This window comes from Netta rufina (genome assembly GCF_964035555.1).
Source record: "Netta rufina genome assembly, chromosome: 3".
Lineage (NCBI taxonomy): Eukaryota > Metazoa > Chordata > Aves > Anseriformes > Anatidae > Netta > Netta rufina.
The window spans coordinates 114,411,932-114,430,856 of record NC_140125.1 but is presented as its reverse complement, the minus strand read 5'-3'; the positions used below and the strand labels follow the sequence as shown (position 1 = coordinate 114,430,856).

General features: G+C 36.9%; 1 protein-coding gene across 6 annotated transcripts in view; it reads left to right on the top strand.

The window, feature by feature from the left end:
• Nucleotides 1-18,925, top strand: part of ITSN2 (intersectin 2) — a 78,433-nt gene that overhangs the window by 28,414 nt on the left and 31,094 nt on the right. For 5 of the 6 annotated variants that reach the window (XM_084284707.1, XM_084284709.1, XM_084284710.1 and 2 more), the window contains 15 exons: nt 1,649-1,741; nt 3,433-3,496; nt 4,746-4,909; nt 6,273-6,470; nt 6,662-6,758; nt 8,044-8,186; nt 9,453-9,516; nt 11,377-11,514; nt 11,625-11,710; nt 12,694-12,956; nt 13,675-13,824; nt 14,066-14,206; nt 15,031-15,118; nt 16,397-16,536; nt 17,430-17,510. In XM_084284707.1, the coding sequence (XP_084140833.1) occupies nt 1,649-1,741; nt 3,433-3,496; nt 4,746-4,909; nt 6,273-6,470; nt 6,662-6,758; nt 8,044-8,186; nt 9,453-9,516; nt 11,377-11,514; nt 11,625-11,710; nt 12,694-12,956; nt 13,675-13,824; nt 14,066-14,206; nt 15,031-15,118; nt 16,397-16,536; nt 17,430-17,510 (1,910 nt within the window). The remainder of the gene's footprint in view (nt 1-1,648; nt 1,742-3,432; nt 3,497-4,745; nt 4,910-6,272; nt 6,471-6,661; nt 6,759-8,043; nt 8,187-9,452; nt 9,517-11,376; nt 11,515-11,624; nt 11,711-12,693; nt 12,957-13,674; nt 13,825-14,065; nt 14,207-15,030; nt 15,119-16,396; nt 16,537-17,429; nt 17,511-18,925) is intronic. The other variant, XM_084284711.1, reaches the window with a different exon arrangement.

Sequence of the window (18,925 nt, the reverse complement as noted above, 5' to 3'; positions counted from 1 at the left end):
GAAAGTCCTTTGGGGTATGTTTTCTCTGGGACTAAGACATCTTTAATTCCAGTAGCGGTAAGACACTGGACAGATGGGCCAGCATGTAAGTGTGGAGAGCCAGAAGGAGGCCTGCGAGCGTTGAGCTGACAGTGCTCTTTTTCACATCCCATCTTCATTCTCCTTCCTCCAAAGCGGGATGTCTCGTACATCACACAGCTGTTTCACTGTAGACCTTGGGTAACTGCTGCTGGCGCAGAAACAAAACTCCAAACTCAGGTGCTTAAAGGTTATATCCAAATGTCCTCCTGGCCTTTTTGCAATTCCTATCTCCAGCAAGTTTTTGGGTTTTGTTTGTTTGGTTTTTAACCATTTGTCTTTCCCTGTGAAGCAGCAGTGTAAAGGATCTGAAAATACGGGTAATCTTTACAGGACCTTGTAAAGAGGAGACGGTAGTATTTTTGGAAAATGTGTTTGCATATATGAATAAACAGAGAGGCGACTTAACGTTGCCAGTATGTGTGTGTATTGGCATGTATGTTAGCTTGCCATCTGCTAGCTTTGTTACTGCTTTGGGGAAAGCAGTGAAAAAAGCTCTTGAAATATTGTCGGTTCAAAGCCTTGAAGTGAGGTTTGTGTCAGAAAACAGGAAGCACTTTGTAGTAACTTTCTTTCGAAGTGCCGTGCATTTTAAAGCAGCTTGTTAATATCTTCTTAAAAGAATTATTTATTTCCACGGCTGTTTTTTCACTGAGCAATATCTTTGAAGAACAGTGCAACAGCTCTTTGAAAGTGGTAATGTTGAGTAGAATTAGTTTGAGATTTTAAAAATAACCTTTTAATGCTATTTTGGGGGCTTGCATTCAGAATTTGGAATAATTCTTGCACTCGTTGATTGAAAAATGAGATTTTGTCAAAAGCTTCCCAATTAAAACTTCTGCCTACTTGAAACCCAAACCAATTGTTACTGGCAAACTGCATTTCCTGCAAGGGTGAACGTGCTGACCTTTCTACAGCACCTTGGAGCATTTCTGAAAGTCACTCCAGGGTCTGTCTGGTGTATCAGCACAGCTTTGTAAACAAGATTGTTCCCTGCAATTTCTCCTGGTTACCTCAAGGCTGTAATATTTTATACTTTTCCCTTTTAAGCATTGAAAAATGTGTTACCCCTTTGTCATACAAAACCAGCATGTTTTTATTAGCAGTCCCACTCTTGATTTTAGAACATCGGCAAGATGAAGCATGAGGCTTTTTGGCAGCTGTAGGAATGTGAGCCTTCAGTATGGGAACCTGTAAGTGACATTGAATCCTATTTGTTTACCGGTGAACCAGGGGAGTATTTGGTTCACACAAAGTACTGTGAGCAACATGCTTCCTGCCCTGACTGCAAACAATCAGCAGCAACAGGAAACTACTTTGCACCAGCTTTGAAAGCCAAGACAGCTTGTTTGAAAGCAGAGCATAAAGCGATCTGGCTGAGGAGTTGTCTCAGCTCACACTTGCACATCTGGGAAGCAGGTTTTTGTGTTTCAGAATGTCCTTGCCAAACTGGTAGGAGCTGGGTGTGTCTAGATCTAATTTTGTGTCTCGAGAAACCAAGCTTTGATTTCACAAATGATGTGCTTTATTTGTAAAAATCTTCAGTTTGTTTTTTGTTGTTGTTTTTTAGGAGGTCCAAACATATGGGCCATCACCTTGGAAGAGCGGACCAAGCATGACAAGCAGTTTGATAGCCTTAAACCCACAGGAGGCTACATTACAGGTTGGTCTGGGATTCTGCATTACACATTAACAGCTGTGTACACAGAGTATCTTTGTGAAACTGTTTAAAAACTACATCCTATTTCAGCCCTTTGTTGTGTGACTAATAACCATACTCTTCAGGCAAACAGCCACAGGTTATTACAAAACTTCTATGAGCTTTGGACTAAAGTCTGGCACAGAAACACTCACTTATTAACCCCATCACTTCTGCAGCCAGCAGTTATGCGCTGTCATTCTGTCTAGTTTTAAAAAACAGAGTATCAGGCTAAATCTGTGCTGAGATGGGAAGCTGCCAAGAAACACTTCTAGTAGCTATTGTGACAAGTGATACCAGAAACACAAGTGGCTCTCTTCTGTCTGAATGGTGCTAGAGAACACTGTGCTGTTAGAGATCTTTGTTATGGGGGGGATGCAGGGAGAGTTACTGACAACTCTGCCTTGTTAATGACTGCTTGAAATATTTTAACCCTTGGGCCTTCAGCAAATTCTGGACAGGCTCAGGGCATTTTGCAGTTGCCTGCTGTCAGTTCCAGTTGAATTCAACTTTTTCTTCTATGGAATAATTGTGTCATGTTGCTGAGCCCTTCAGAATTTGCACTTTGTAACATGGAGAAAAGCCTTGAGTTCAGTGGCACAGATGACTGAAATGAAGAATTCATTGTTCTTTGTGGTTGGGGGGGTATTAAAGATGAGCCCTGATCACTTCTGCCTGTCTGTCTGCTGACTAACCTATCTGGTAATGCTAGTGCCCCTGTTTTTCCTCTTTTTGGTCTGAAAAAGACAGAGGAAAGAGAGAAGTTGTCTGTTGGGAACATGCCCATCTTCTGGCTAGGATCATCTCCTCCTTTTGAGCAAACAGCACTGAGAGATTGGTGTTTATTTTACCACCAGCTAGAAAAGTATGCAGTCCTGGGGACTACCTTTAGGCCACATCAGGGCCGTCACCTGCATGTCTGCAGGCTTTATTATTTGTTTGGCAAGTGTTTGAAATGAAATACTATATATGAATAGAAGAGAAGAAAGTTCTGAAAGAATACCCTGAAGTCTTGGCTTTAAGCATGTAGAATTCACTCACAGATAAGCATAAACACCACTATCTGTGTTTTATCATATCCCTACCAACTGATGTGGAATTCAGTATGGATGTGCACAACAGTTCCTGTTCCCTTCCTGAAATACTGGATTATTGGATGCTTCTGTGATGGAACAGAATTTTACTTAGAACATGATATTTTCCATTTTTTTTTCCTAGAGTGGCAGTACTGGCTCAAGTTAGATTGGATAAAGGAGAAGGAAAGAAATAGCATGCTCATCCTTTCCTATAAAAGTAATTGGGTCAGGACTGAATTTTTCGGTCATTTATACTGTATGTTATTTCTTTGCATCTTTCATTTGATGAACTGTTGGCAGCTGTTGTTTTTTGACCTGTTAAAGCTTTTTTTTATCTATTTAAATCCACTTCTCAGAGCAAAGGCTCAAGATTACAGAACAGAAGGACATTTGGTAATTGCTGTCACCGAGGAAGGAGTTGGGTGGTAGGAAACTGGAAAGTTTAGCATCTGTTGTGGTGGTTTGTTCTGAAGATCTGGTCCCTCAAAAGGGTGCTGAGATCACCTGAAAATGAAGGTATTAGTAAATATCCATGTCTCTAGTGTAAAAGTCTCTTTCTTTCTTTCTTGTTTGTCATAGGTGATCAAGCACGTACCTTTTTTTTGCAATCGGGTCTACCAGCTTCAGTCCTTGCTGACATATGGTAAGGTATTCTTTATTTTTTTTATAAGAAGTATGTAGCTTCCAAATACCATCTCTGGCATGTTGCGTTGTCCATAAGATGCTTTCAGCAGTCAAAGAAGGAGTGTTGTTTTAATTTTATTAAATTTAGAGGAAGGATTGAACTCGTGTACCAACACTTAATTAAAAAGCAGTATCTTTCTAAATCTTTCTTACCATGTTAATTCAAATCAGACCGTCTTGAACACTGCCTTTTTAAACTGTAGAAGTGCTTGAAGCAAAAGGTGCTGCAAAATTGCAAGGCACTAATAGGGGAAAGCACCTGTTGGACTGCTGCAAAAGCCAAACCACGTTTTAATGTTATAAATAATAATATGGAATAAAGAGATAAACGAATTTCTGGAGATACTGAAATGAATGGTATTTAAAATACCAGTAAACACTAAAAAATGGCAATAAGATTAGCTGTGGGAAAAAATTACATACTACTCAGCTAGGAGTGGAAAGTATACTGAAACTAGAAAAAAGATAAAAATCAGAAGCTACAGAAAAGGTCAGTTATAATACACTGTAAGATATCAACCCAGTACTACAACACGGGAACTGCAGAAAGTGCTGCTTTTTGCAGCATGTAGTTACAAGGCTTAAAACAGAAATTTTATGGTGAAGACTGAGGAGTTACAAAGAATGCTGCGTTTGCTTCAAAGCACTTCATTGTTATCAGTACATGCACATGCTAAAAGTCACAGAGTGGAGGGCCATAATAATTAAGACGAATTCACCTATGGAAAATATTAAAGAAAACATGTATTTTGAAATAATGCTAAGCTAGTTTCTTCATCTGAGACTTAATGTGCATGAAAAGAGTGGTAAGGAAGTTTTTGCATTGATTTTGCTAGTAGCATAGAAGGAAGCATAGCTGAGGTTTATCTGTAGCAACAAGTGAACAGAGGACTCCAGGCAGGAGACTACTGCTTTTCCAAATATCTTTTTACTTTCTCAAGTGCCAAGTATTTCATACACAGTAACTTTAAAACTGAACTTGGTAGAAGTCATTTAATGTAGTTAGACAAACATTATGCTTTGAAATTATGCAAACTTTTCAGGGTTTCATTGTTAACGAAAGCAGAAAATACAGAAATGGCTGCAATGTTTGTTGTTTTCTTAGATAAAAACAGTAAATAAAACAGATAGAAAAGCTTCTCATTAAATGAAAACCTTTAATTTACATTTCTCCCTTGTGGGCTTTTTTTTTTTTTCTTTCTCCAAAGGGCGCTGTCAGATCTGAACAAGGATGGAAAAATGGATCAACAGGAGTTCTCTATAGCCATGAAACTCATCAAGCTGAAATTACAAGGACAGCACTTGCCTATGGTTCTCCCTCCTGTCATGAAACAATCTCCTGTACTTTCACCGCTAATGTCAGCTCGCTTTGGTACTTATTTATATGTAATTACTTAGTGTTCAGAAAGAAAATACATGGTTGATCTGCAGTCAAGTATAAGTATCATTAATCTGACCAATAGTTGAAGCAATTGGTTAAAAACAAACCAAAGAAAACAACAACAAACCAACCACCATGACTATGGTGATGTAGGAAATTCACAAAGCCTCTTTCTTGAGACAGAGCAAATTGTATATATTTTTGCTATCTTCGAAATATCTTCGAAGATATTTAATAAAAGCTTTTATTGAATGTTGACCTGAGGTTCAAGAAGGTCATTCACACCTCCCATCTGACTTGCAGTGTTCTCTTATACTGAAGGCTTTTTTTATCTCCCTCCTACTCATTCACCAAATTATACTTATTACTTTTTTTTTCCTTTTTAAGTTAAATTTAGCAAAAGCCATGTTTTTTGTGCAAGTTATTTTAAATACTTTTTTCAAAATGAATTAGATTGTTCACTAACTATATGATCAATTAGATATAATTACTTTTATTTTTTTTCTAACTGTGTTTTGTGTTTCAATGTGAGTCTGTTAGTTGACATGTTGTTTTGTATAAATAAATACACACTGTGACTTCAGCTAGGTTACAAAATGCAGCATATGCTTCTGTATATGTACACTGAAATTAAATGTTTGTATATAAGTTACATAGGTGATGTAAAATGTCTGACCAACTCCGAATCTTGTGTGTTTGCATACAAGTGCATGCATTTATACATAGCTGTGGTTGGCATACAATTACTTAATATTAACCTTTCATCATTTCATCTGCATCCAGTTCTCTTCCACAAGAGTTAGCCAGTAATTCAGGTGTTTTAATTAGCTTCAGACAACTGATTTAAGGAATACATTATTGGGCACGTGTCCCTCAAAATGGACGTTTCACCCATACAGATTCTCCCAGGGCTGAGATTTGGAAGAGACTTAGTTCAGAAAGAGTATGAGCTGATCTTTGTAGAGGATTCCCACAACACTTTAGTTCTGTTATATTTCTATCTCAGGGGGCAGGTGCAGATGGGCTTTTTGAAGAACAGTAATTCTGTAAATATCTCTAATTACAGAACATTAGATCTTAAACCTTTTGTGAAATACTAGCTACCTTGAGAATGCATTTTGTTTTTTAAATTAATGTTCTTCAGTATATTTTCCCTTATTTTCCTCTGTGAGCTGTGTTGCTTAGCTTTTTAAAAAAAAAAAAAAAAGTAAATATTCTATGTGAGCATCTATTTTGGCTTATTGTATCTCTGGATGCAGGTTGCTTTGTGCAGTTTATGCCTACCATAGTGGAGTCAGTTTCTTCCTGAAGTCTCTGTGGTATTAAATCATTAATTGTTTGATTTTTACTCTAGGAATGGGTAGTATGCCAAATCTGTCCATGCCAACATCTATGTCTGCAGTCACACCATTAGCTCCCATGTCTCTGACCTCAATGAGTTCCGTTCCTCCTTTGGTAATTTCTGCTCCCCTGGTGCCTTCTGTCAGTACCTCATCATTGCCAAATGGAACATCCAGCCTTCTGCAGCCTTTGTCCATACCTTTCTCTTCAAGTAAGTATAGTATAGTCCAGTATTTTTTTGACTGAAATAATAATATTTTTCCCAAATTTCACATTCATCATATCAGTTTTAACTAATTAACCTTTAAAACAAGACATTGATTAACTTTTTTTATTTGTCTCAAAGCCTCAAACAACCATGCCTGTTTGCCTTAAGCTTTTGGTTTTGTTTGTTTGTTTCAGCGCTGCCTCATACTGGTTCTTTAGGTCCCATGGCAGGAGGGTTTGGTGGTACTAATATGCAGAAGGCACAGTCACTAATCGATTTGGGATCTAGCAGGTATGAAAGTTAATTTTAAAATGGTTATATGTTAAATGTATGTCTTCTAAAAATTATGGAACACTTGTATTTTCAAAGTCTCATTCATTAATAATGGTCTACCAGGTCTGAAAGTAGATTGTTTTCATATATGCAAATAAGTAATATTTTCAGTAAATGTAGGTGGGGAGCTCAAAGGAGAGAAAGTGGAGACTAAAAGAAGGGAATGTACAGCATTAGTAAGTAGAGGTAAAACTTGCAAGCGGTTGTAAAAGGAATGTTTATGGATTGATGTGCTCATTCATTATGGATAGCACCAAATAATTAGCAGACATGTAAGAATTGTATTTGTTATAAATATTTATCTATGGATTTATTTTATGAATAATAGAGGATTATAAATCTTTGTCATCAGCAACTCTATTTCACTGATGTTAGAGCTTTGTCAGGGACTAAGTGAGGGTCTAGATTTATCTCTACAATTGGACTTTGAAGGAACAGTCTTCTAAAAGACAACACAGAGGGCACTTCAGCCCCAGCTCTGTTCCAGAAAGTGACTTAGAAGTGCTTGCACCTTTTTGCTGCCAATACACAACCTGTAGGATGAATAGGAGGATTACCTTAAGTAAACCAGACTGTTTTTTTCTGGTCTTCGAAGATGGCACAGTGCAAAAATTCTGGGATTTAAAGGTAGAAGCATTTTAGGCATAACTAAACACTTGGTCAGTGCTGTTCTGCAGAAATTGCATGAACCAGAAAATCTCCATTCAGCCTGTCATTGTCACTAATGGCAAAACAGAGAGAGAGGTGGAATATAGCGGTTTTAGCAGCTTTATCAGATAGATTTTTTTGGTGTTTTTGGTGTTCCTGGTTACCCATTTGCATACATCTTCAAAGTTATGTAGACATCTACCAAATGATTCACAGTTCCCTTAAACATTCTTATGAAGGTTGAGATGTATCCGTGTGGTTTTCTGTACTACTATTATCACAATGATCCTCTGGTGAAACATGTGGCATAATAAAATTATAAAAATATAAATAATAATAATAATAAAATAATAACGTGATACTAAGGGAATGGGATCTTGAGCTCAGAAATTTCCCTTTAGGTGTAAGTTCCTACTTTCACAGTAGGATTTCATGTTAGCCATGAAAATATTTATAGCAAGTTAGCAGAGACAACTTTGTAGAAGTTGTTTCTTGTTACCAGAAGATGCTATATATCTTTTGTACCAATGCCTGCTTTTTAAGCCAAGTAACTTAGAGGTCTTCTCTCTTTCTTTTTTTTGAAACATTATTACAGTTCAAATTCTTCCTCCAGTGCTTCACTAGTTGGGAATTCACCAAAGATTACATCCTCAGACTGGGCAGTTCCTCAGGCCTCCAGATTAAAATACAGACAGAAATTTAACAGCCTGGATAAAAGTATGAGTGGATATTTATCAGGTGAGTGTGGCATTTGATACAGATGGGGAAAAGACAGTGGAGCAGTGTTTTTTGTTTTCTGCCTCTGGAACATTGAAGGTTTAGGGATGAAATTCTGGCTTGCTGAAATCATGGAAACCACTTGACTTCCAAACGAAATGAAAGCTGAAATTGTTGATATTCAGAACTGTGCAGGAGACAGTAAGGATTGGCTTCTGCTTTTGGTCAGCCAGAAAATAGAAATGGGCATTAGCTTATTGGCTCAGGGTCTGTGTTAGACCTGGAGAGGACTGAGGAGGTATCAGTCTTCCCAAATGGTCTAGGGAAGCAACAGTAGCAGTCAATGGGAAGAAGAGAAGAGTGCCAGCAGTGAGAACTAGAAGAGCCTGAAAGCTGTAAGGCCGGGGAAGTTAACTCCATAAAATCAGCTGTTGTTTCTCAAGCATCAGTCTTTGAGCAGATACTGTTTCTTCTGACTTGGTGAAATGAGAGATGACTGCACAATCATTTTTGTGTCATGCTCCTGTGCTATGTATAATTGTTTAGATATTTGGGCTTTCTCTTCTTTTCATAGAAAGCAGATCAAGGAGGACACTGCAGTACTACAGACACGATTGTAAAGTCTCAGAAGTGGTTTAAGGGAGTAATTTCTTGTTGAGTTTCAGTGATGTATGCTGTGCCACAACATTATGGTGATTCTGAAAGACTTCACACAGTTAGTACAAGAGTAGGATTTTCTGAAAGTTAGGTGACCAAATTTCTCATTCAGAATGAGTACTTACCAAGCCTCTGCCTCAGTTTTGTACTCCACAAGAAAGGAGGGCAATTCTCTCTTTTTTGAAGTGGACTTAATGCTTTTTATCTTGCTCAGTTGATTTTTGAGCTGAAGGTTTCATTGACCCGCCTGGAAGGGTGTATGGTCCTTTGTTAACTGAGGAAAACTGGCAGTTTTCCAGCTGACTAGCTCCAGCTTTCAGCAGACAATCAGCTGTGCTCTTGTAACAGCTGTGGGGATTACCCTAAGCATCCATTTTTCATGTCAGTTTTTACTGTTTTGAATTTTGAGTAGAAAAAAAAAAGTACCCAAAAATACTTAAATCTTTGTTGTGTTCAGATTGTAATACCTCTGGTTAAGCCTGGGAGCAGTGCCAACTGTCAGCCATTAATGAAAAGGGATTAGATTAATATTAAAAATAAACATGCCCTAGTTCATGACCCATTTTTGCTACATGTGAATCTTTGTTGGAAGTATTTATTTTTATTAATATCTTTCACACTTTCTCTAAGGATTTCAAGCAAGAAACGCCCTTCTGCAATCAAACCTTTCACAGACTCAACTGGCTACTATTTGGTAAGTTTAGTTACTGATTATGTGTTCAATGCATTTGTAGTGTTAAAGAGAGGAATTGTACTTGATTTAATAGTAAATGATGAAGGGACTCCAGAGATCTACTATAGTAAATGAAAAGTAAGCTACTTATTAAACTGGCTTGGTGATTAATGCATTTTTTGAAAGATACCTCAACTTCATATAGTAAGCCTTTCAGTGTTTGTATTTGTTTGTTAGACTCCCTTTGATAGTATAGGTATTAATGTTAATTACCATTTCAGTGATTTGCTACTTAAGTTGAGCTTTATTCATTTCAAATGTAGAATTGTGAAACAAAAGACTGTCTGACCTTGTTAGTTTTAAAATGTGGAGAGAAATTTAAAAACGAGTAGCCCATCAGATTTTTAGAGACTCACTGCAGTTCCCATGAAGATAACTATGTATTACACATTTTATAAGATTTGTCTTTACTGTGGTGATGGAAATAGTTACAGTCGTCTGAAGGCTTGAATAATCTGCCTTTAACCTGCTAGATAAGGTAGTTTGGATTTTGCCTTCAGACATAACTTCTATGCTGTGCATAAGCCTCATTGTCCCAGAGGAATTCATAACAGCTTTGTGCTTTACAGCTCCTTCTGAGGCAGGCTGCTTTCTTCTTCCTCTGTATCTCAGGAGGAGTCATTTGTTTGTCTTTTCCAGCAGCAAGCTGAAACATTCCTCTTATTAGTTCAGCTGATTTGGTTGCACACTGTGAGGGTAAAAATGGAGTTTCAGGTTATATTCCTCCACACAGGAGTATGGGGAAATAAAGCAGGTACTGTTTTTCTCCTGGGTGCCCAGTCTAAAGCTATCAGGAGCCAGCACAGGGATGTCTCTACACATGTTAAGGATTAACATCCAAGTCCTAGTTACAGTTTTGCCCAAAGTAAGGAATTATAAAATATTTCTACCAGAGTATGATCTTCATGGTAATTACTGTAATAGTAGTACTGCTCTATGTGAACAGTGTTGCTCAGTCAACGTAAAAAAAAAATAATCTCATTTAATCATCTCCTTTCATCTTTCACCATGGTGTGTGGATGTGTGGTGGATTTTATTGTCTGTTTCCTTTTTGATTTTTTTTAAACTGCTCAATATTTTTTGTCCAAAGCAGTGTGTATAAAAAAAATGTCACAAGCACTTATTTCAGTAATCATTTCTCCTAAGTCCAGTCTAAGGACACATTCCTGCAATTACATCTATATAGACAGTTCTCTGAGAAAGATTCCTGTTTTCTTGTCTGCATCTCTGGAAACATTTCATTGTTGTTGTTTTTTTCCTGAATGTGTGGGAAGCATTTTGAGTACAAGTAGGCTGATGGTATGATTGTGTGATTTTCCTCCTCCTTAGAGGGGGCATATGATCTTTTTCTTACCATTTCAAGGAGCTCTGGAGTAGTTCCTATCTTCCCTTCAATGCCAAGGAAACACAAGGGAAAAAAGAATTCTATGCCAAGGTTCCCATTGCAGCATTTGGTTAATTTTATGTAACATTTTATTTTGTATTAAAGGAAGAAGTGGTTTCTGTCTTGTTGAACTGCTTAAGAACAGGCATGAAATCTCTTCCCAGCTCTTCTCTTGAGGCTTAAGAAGCCTCTTAAATTTTCCTATCCTTTTTTGTATTTTAAAACATCTGTGATATGCATAGCAGCACATTATAAACAAAAGAATACTTTCTTTCATCCACTATTCATATTATCAATTGTAATCATTTTTGACAGATAATTTCAAAGAAATTCTGTATTTCCAAAATTATTTCAGTTTCAGCTGTGAAAATTTTCAGCTGTCACTTGAGTGGTTGTGATATTTAGTTCTAATTATTATTGCTGTTAAAACTGTGCAGGTCACTAGCTGATATTGATGGAGATGGACAACTGAAAGCTGATGAGTTTGTGTTAGCCATGCACTTAACCGATATGGCCAAAGCCGGACAACCTCTGCCACTAACTCTGCCTCTTGAACTGGTACCACCTTCTTTCAGGTAAATCACTGAGAGCAGTGAAACATATTTTCAAAGCAAATTCTTTTTGCAAAGAAATTATCTGTGTTATTTATCTAACGTTGTTTTTTGTATCTTTTTTTCCCCTCCAGGAGTGGAAAATATACTGAAAATATAAATGGAACTCTGCCATCTTACCAGCCAGTGCAAGAGGAGGAGCCGCAGAAAAAACAGCCAGGTAAAACAGGCTTCATGGTCTCATTCTTAATATATAGGGCTGTCTCTGAAGGACACTGAAACATTTAGGAAGAGGAAGACATAACAAGTCCCTATGGGGATTCATTTCAGAAGCTAGATCCATTTTAACTTGACGGTAGGAAGGTTGTTAAGGGGATGTAGTCAGCCTATTACATCTAATAAAATTGAGAAGGCAGAGAAAGGGACTATTATTAGCTGTAGGAATGGGAAAGTGTGCTGATTAATAATGTATCTTGGAAAAGAAATATTTCATGGCCAAATACTGCAATGCTACAGCAATTTTTTTTGCAGTTGAATGTTACTGGCATTACTTTGTTCTGGGTGTTTTGGAAACAAGAGGTCCCAATGTTGCTCAATTTTCTGAAAACAAGGTGCAATTTGAACACAAAGTGAATTCTGCTGTTGGCTCCATGATCCTGCCAGCAAAGGTCTGTTATGTGGGGAGCATGAGACACAATTTGTCTCTCTATTTGGAAAGATGGTTGCTGGGAGCCAAAACCATTCCTTTGTATCTCTTTTTGTACTGCAGTAACTGAGCTCAATCCTATTTTGTTTTCTGCTGTTTTTAACTCCAAGAGATCTTACAGGGAATAACCTTTAAGACTAAACTCTTTGTTCTGTGTGTTTAATTTTTCTTGCACAGTGGAAAACCTTTTTAACAGAAGATTGTCTTCTGTTAGCTTTTAAAAACTGTTCCTTTGTATTTCCTCTAAAATTAAAGCCATTTTCTTTGTCAGTTTTAAATTGCAACATTTTTTCAGTTGGAAAAGACTTAGGAAAATTTAAAGGTATTTTTGAAAAGAAGAATAATACTAGAAAAATGCAAGATGCTTATATTATCCATGACCTAACTAACTGAACTTGCCAAAAAGGAAATATCTATCTTTAGTGGCGCAACTGAGGTACTTGTTTGAGAGCAATGTTTTTGCACAGGGCAGAAATAACTACTTTTGCTTATTTTAGTTACATTTGAGGACAAAAGGAAAGCAAACTATGAGAGGGGAAATATGGAGCTGGAAAAACGCCGTCAGGTCCTGTTGGAGCAGCAACAAAGAGAGGCAGAACGTAAGGCTCAGAAAGAACGTGAAGAACAAGAACGAAGAGAGAGGGAACGTCAGGAACAGGAACGGAAGAAACAACTTGAAATGGAAAGGCAGCTGGAGAGACAACGAGAATTGGAAAGACAAAGGGAAGAAGAAAGGAGGAAAGAAATAGAAAGGCGGGAGGTTGTTTTCTTGAAATTATTTTATAATGCTTTAAGGAATGTATATATGCATACAGCATTCACTTGATGGAACATTCAGGATTTGAGCACTGACTTTGGCTCCTTATTCTTGCATGGCTAGTGGCAAGCTCTCTTGTAGAGCCAATGTCATTTCTTTCTGAAAACATTGTGTCAAGTGAATGCAGTGTTGGTGTAAGTCAAAGACTTTCAGATAGTTCAAAGGACAGATGAGATTTCTGGGATGCTTCTTAGATTTGTACAAAAAACTCTGTTCCAAACAAGATTTTACTGAATTCATAATTGATAATATTTTGCTGTTTGAACTCAAGACAAATTTGCTTCTAGGTGGTATCACACTGCATGCATAAAAATTTCATATTATATGTAGTTCCGTGAAATAATCAAAGAAGCTTGTGTAATATTTCTCGACAAGCTCATTTATGGTCTGTATTCTGAGCTAAATGGATTTTTTTCTCTGAATTATGCAACTATTTTCAAACAGCTTTTTTCCTTTGGACTTAGGAGCATGGCATGAAGTGCCACCTCTTAAGAGGGTCACTTTCTCCATTCTTTAATGCCAAAATATGCAAGATCACTTTGAAAACAACAATACATTGTGTTCCTGTTACACTATCTAAAAGTAGAGCACGATGTATTAAAACATAGTCTCTGGGTTCTGTATCTACATTGTAATTTAAAGTAATGTAACTTCTCCTTAGGCAGCAAAGCAAGAACTTGAGCGCCAGCGACGATTGGAATGGGAGAGAATTCGTCGCCAAGAACTTCTTAATCAACGTAACAGGGAACAAGAAGAAATTGTCAGGTTGACCTCTAAAAAGAAGAGCCTTAATCTTGAATTAGAAGCCCTGGTAAGACACAGTGTTACTGCCCATCTTGAAAGGAAATGCAGTATTTTAAAGTATGCAAATCTTAGAATATACGTTGATGGCCTGCTAGGAGTTCCACTCTGCTTTGGGTGAGCGCTCTAAAGCAGATACATATATATTTTTTTTTTCAAAGAATTGATTGTGAGCTAATCTGCCCAAAGGCTTTGTGGAGATCTGTTTTTTTTGATGTAAATGATATAATTCGTTTCTCATTTTTTCCTAGACGGACAAACATCAGCAAATCTCAGGCAGGTTGCAAGATATTCGAAACAAGAAGCAGCTTCGGAAAACTGAGCTGGAGGCTTTAGATAAGAAATGTGATCAAGGAATTATGGAAGTCAAGCAATTACAACAACAGCTGCAGGTACATAACTTTCTGATATGTTTGTAGTTCTCCTTTATTTCCTATTCTGTGCTTCAGTAATGTTGATAATCAGTTTTGATAGGGAGGAATAGTGAATCAGTTTGATTATAGTGCAGAGAGGAAATTGGCGATGCCATCAACATTGCAGAGTTGTTTTTTTTTTGTGTTGTTAAAGGAATGATTACATATACTACAACGAGCTGATAGTTGAATAAGGACACCAGTCAAAACATCAGCTTTATTTTTGTGAACTGATACTAGTGACTTCTTTTTAATTATGAGTTCTTCTATAGCTACAAACTCAGATTTTTATGAGGAATGCTTTTCTGTATGCAGACCAAGTTGGTCTTTTGGCTGAGTTACCTTGCAGGTCTTTTTTTATCCTTTTTTTTCTGTATTTGAATAGCAAGACATAAATTATTTCAGAATAGTTGACTACAATAAATCATCCTCTACCTTATTTTTATGTAATGCTCCTGCCTGTCAGGGAAACTTCTTTTCATCTTCTTGTGTGTCACAGAAAGTTACTGTTTTTATATTAGATTTGAGGTAGCCAAATGTTCTTATGTTAACTGTATAAATAGTAACTTTTTTTTTTCCAGCTGTGTTAATGCTTTTTTGGTAAAATAAATAAATAAATAAATAAATAAATAGTTATAAGAGTGTTTATGTTGGTAGTGCAAAAATCATTTTTCCTCTGCTCTATGATAACTTGCATCTTACATTTCATTACTGTGAGTTGAGGTTATGTTTGGAAATTCACCCACTTTTACTTAAGTATAAACAGTATTAAAAAGCTGTTGTGTTTTCTTTAATATCTACAGGAGTACCAGAATAAACTAATCTATTTAGTTCCTGAAAAGCAATTGTTAACTGAAAGAATTAAAAACGTTCAACTTGACAACACTCAGAGTAAGTACCTGCAAATGAATTCTCTTCTGTTGCATTGCTTGCTTTTCATCACTTGTAGTGTAAAAAAAAAAAAAAAAAAAAAAAAAAAAAAGCAACAACAAAAAAGCTGTAGGATACAGGGGTGTTAATCACACCTTCACTTTTTTTTCTATCTTTTCAGTGAGTGCCACCTTGGAAGTGCTGCATCTGCATTCCATTATTTCCTTTGTGTTCTAAAAAGGGGCAAACAAACACGTATTTGTGACAAAACAGATTTTGCTCAAAAGTTTACTTATGCAGACTATACAGACTGCAGATACTATGATCCTTATTACACCATGTCTTTTTGGTTTTTTTGTAGTGTAGACTCAAGGGAGTTAATTTATGTAAAATTGACACTGGCCCTTACATCACACTAGAAGTTCCTCTCAAATCACACTAGATTTTTCTTCTTTCAGAAGCTTGCTATGAATTGGTCTAATATGGTGTTAAAAACAGTTTGCAAAGTATTCTGTATATATTATATGTGATGTCTGTATGTTTCAGGTAGATAGATGTTGGCCTATTTCTTTGTGCTGTATACAAATAGGAAGATAAATCAAGGGATATTTGTGAGGAAAGACATTGGCAATGCATTTATATTAGGAAAAAACAAAAAACACAATGAAAACAAAAGTCCTTGTAAAATTGCTTGTCTTTTTTTTATCCTGGCTTGTATCAGGAACAGTGTAGCCAGCAGGACCAGGTGATAGTTCCCCTTCATTCAGCTCTGATGAGGCCACACCTTGAGTACTGTGTTTGATTTTGGGCTCCTCACTATAAGGAGGACATCGAGGCCCTGGAACATGTCCAGAGAAGGGCTACGAAGCTGGTGAAGGGCCTGGAACACAAGTCCTGTGAGGAGCGGCCGAAGGCACAGGGGTAGTTTCATCTGGAGAAGAGGAGGCTCAGGGGAGACCTTATTGCTCTCCACAACTACTTGAAAGGAAGCTGTGGGGAGCTGGGTGTTGACCTCTTCTCACAGAAAACCAGCAATAAAACTAGAGGAAATGGTCTCAAGTTGTGCCAGGGGAGGTTTAGGTTAGAAATTAGGAGACATTTCTGCTCAGAAAGAGCAGTCAGGCACTGGGACAGGTTGCCCAGGGAGGTGGTGGAGTCACCGTCCCTGGGGGTGTTCAAGGAAAAGTTGGGTGTGGCGCTTAAGGAGATGGTGGTGGGTGACATTGGTGGTAGGGGGTGGTTGGACCAGGTGATCTTGGAGGGCTTTTCCAACCTTAGTGATTCTGTGATTCTGTGCAGGTTCAGGAATTAGTTCAGTGCACAAGAAGTCCTTAGAAAAGGAAGAATTATGCCAAAGACTTAAGGAACAACTAGATGCCCTTGAGAAAGAAACTGCTTCTAAACTTGCTGAAATGGATGTATTTAACAGTCAGCTTAAGGTAAGTGTATTCTCTGAATACATAGTTTTGCAGTGTTGAGCAGTGTCTTTTATTTCTCCATCCAATCAAAAAAATTGGTGACACTTCCACCAGACTTCCAAAAAGCTCTTCCCAACTTCTAGTGTCACATAAGAATTTCCAAAACTCTTGGAGTACAATAAAAATACATTTAAAACTATTGCTAATGTACTAAAATATCAACATCTTGCTCATCCTTGCTTTGCATGAATCACCGATTGCTCACTGTAAACTTTTGCCTTCTAGAATTAATTTGGCTTGAGATACAAACTTTAATCCATTTCTCAGGCTCTTGCAGATTCTGCTCTTATGGGGTTATATTGGCAACAATTCTTGAATTGTGGACACTTTAATCGAAAGAAAAACAGGGTTTCCTAGTATATTGCAGAAGATCTGGTAACAGGCTTAGGTATTGTTCTGTAAATAAGCACAGGCCACTTAACTGGAGAGTAAGTTAGTAAATGTTGAATGTTGGAAATAAAAGCAGTTTCGTTTTTATGATTTGGCAATTCTTGACTTACCTTAAAATGCATGCAACTGTCAGGTAGGTTAGCAAATATCCACTTCCCAGCTTACTCCTAGTGGCTCTGGTGTGAACTTTATTCCTAAATAATTCATTTATGCTGGGCCAATGTGAGGGCTCTATGCTCTCTGTTAAAAAGGACAAAAAGTCAAAATTTGTAAACACTTTAAGAGTTCCTTGGAAAAAAAAAAAAGGCTTCATGTAACACTGGTTACCTGCATTTTTAGTTACTTGTTTACTTGCATGGCTTGCTGTGTTCAGTGGCTGCATCCACAGTTTAGTCTTCCCTAAAATACGTTTTTCAAAATACAGTGCAAAGATTAATTAGCTTTTTATCTGCCTTATCTTACAGTGTGAGAATATGGATGATTCTGTTCTTCAGTGCCTTTTGTCTCTGCTAAGCTGTCTCAACAACCTCTTCCTCTTACTTAAGGTTATTTTCTAATCTTTGGCTCTTTTGCTTTTTAATTATTTCGCAATTTTCCTCTGCTTACCCTTTCTGTTTGGATATATGACTTCTATTAAATACATTTTCATAAAAGAAAATCAGTAGGCTCTTTTTCTGTCTGCTAACTTTTAAATCCTTGGAAAGATTTGCAATTTTGTTATGTGCTTAGAAAGCCAAAGTGCAAAATACGGATAGCCATTTTACTTCTTAATAAGCTATGTTCACCTAGATATTTTTCTTTTAAGATAACATCAACAAAAAGAATACTGTCTTAGATGGAAACAGTGTCTTTTCTCACTTTTCCATCTGTTGCTCTCTACTTGTCTCACCATGCCTATATTCATACATCTTAAGCTGTGAGTCAAGTATACAAATTCTCTTCTGAGTTAGAGACTAGAAATAGCATCAATGCCCAGAATATGACACATGGCATGAAAATGCAATGCTTTTAAACCTCCATATTAACCCCGTACTAAAGCTTGCTCACTGTTTTTCCTCAATGCTGCTTTTGTCCTCTGCTGTCAGAAACCTGGCTTTTTTTTCCTCCTCATAAACTATTCTCAGAACTACTTCACTGACCTTTCAGTTTCGCAGAAGAGTTGTTCTCTCCTCAAATCAAAGATTTCTGTGTAGAGTTAGAAGCATTTTCAGCTGAACATGTTTGGGGAAAAATAGTGGTAAATTGATCAGTTTAATTAGTTGTTAGAGACTTTCACTGACAGAGAAATCTTATTACCTTGCCCTTTTCATATAAAATGCACAGTAATTTTTAGGGAACATGATTATTGGTAGTGGTGCATATCATAGTGGGAATAGATCATTCTTAATTGCTTTATTTGCATTTATGATATCAAATATAAAAAGTCAGGGTATACCTGTCGCATATCAGAAGGATTCCTAATAAAAATAATGTAGTATGTTCGAAATCTTTTGTAATGTGATGAAGACGTTCTGAAGTATTTGTGTTATTGTGTTTTTTTTTTTTTTCCTGCCTTTTTTTTTAAATTTTATTTTGTAAATTTAATTATCCCAAAGATTCAGGCTGATGTTTTATGAAACTGTTCTTAAACAGAGAGAGATGGAATAGGAATTGAAGGATATGTTCAAAAGAAAAGTTCAGAAATACAGCAAAACTGTAGCCTGAGTTAGTGACCTTAGACTATAGCTTCCTGCAGTGGTAAGCCTACTCTGTCAGAGTTATTTCAATCTTCCATTTGATGGTACCAATTTGTAGTTGTAATTTACAATGGTGAATGAAGCGGAAAAAAAGAAAGCATGGTGAAGCTGAAGACTCTTTTTAAGGGATATGTTCTTAGCTTTATGGCATTGCATTGGCTTTCAGTTGGAGCCTGCCTCCTTGAGAAATGTGTTTTGTGATTATTTATAATATGCTTCATTGT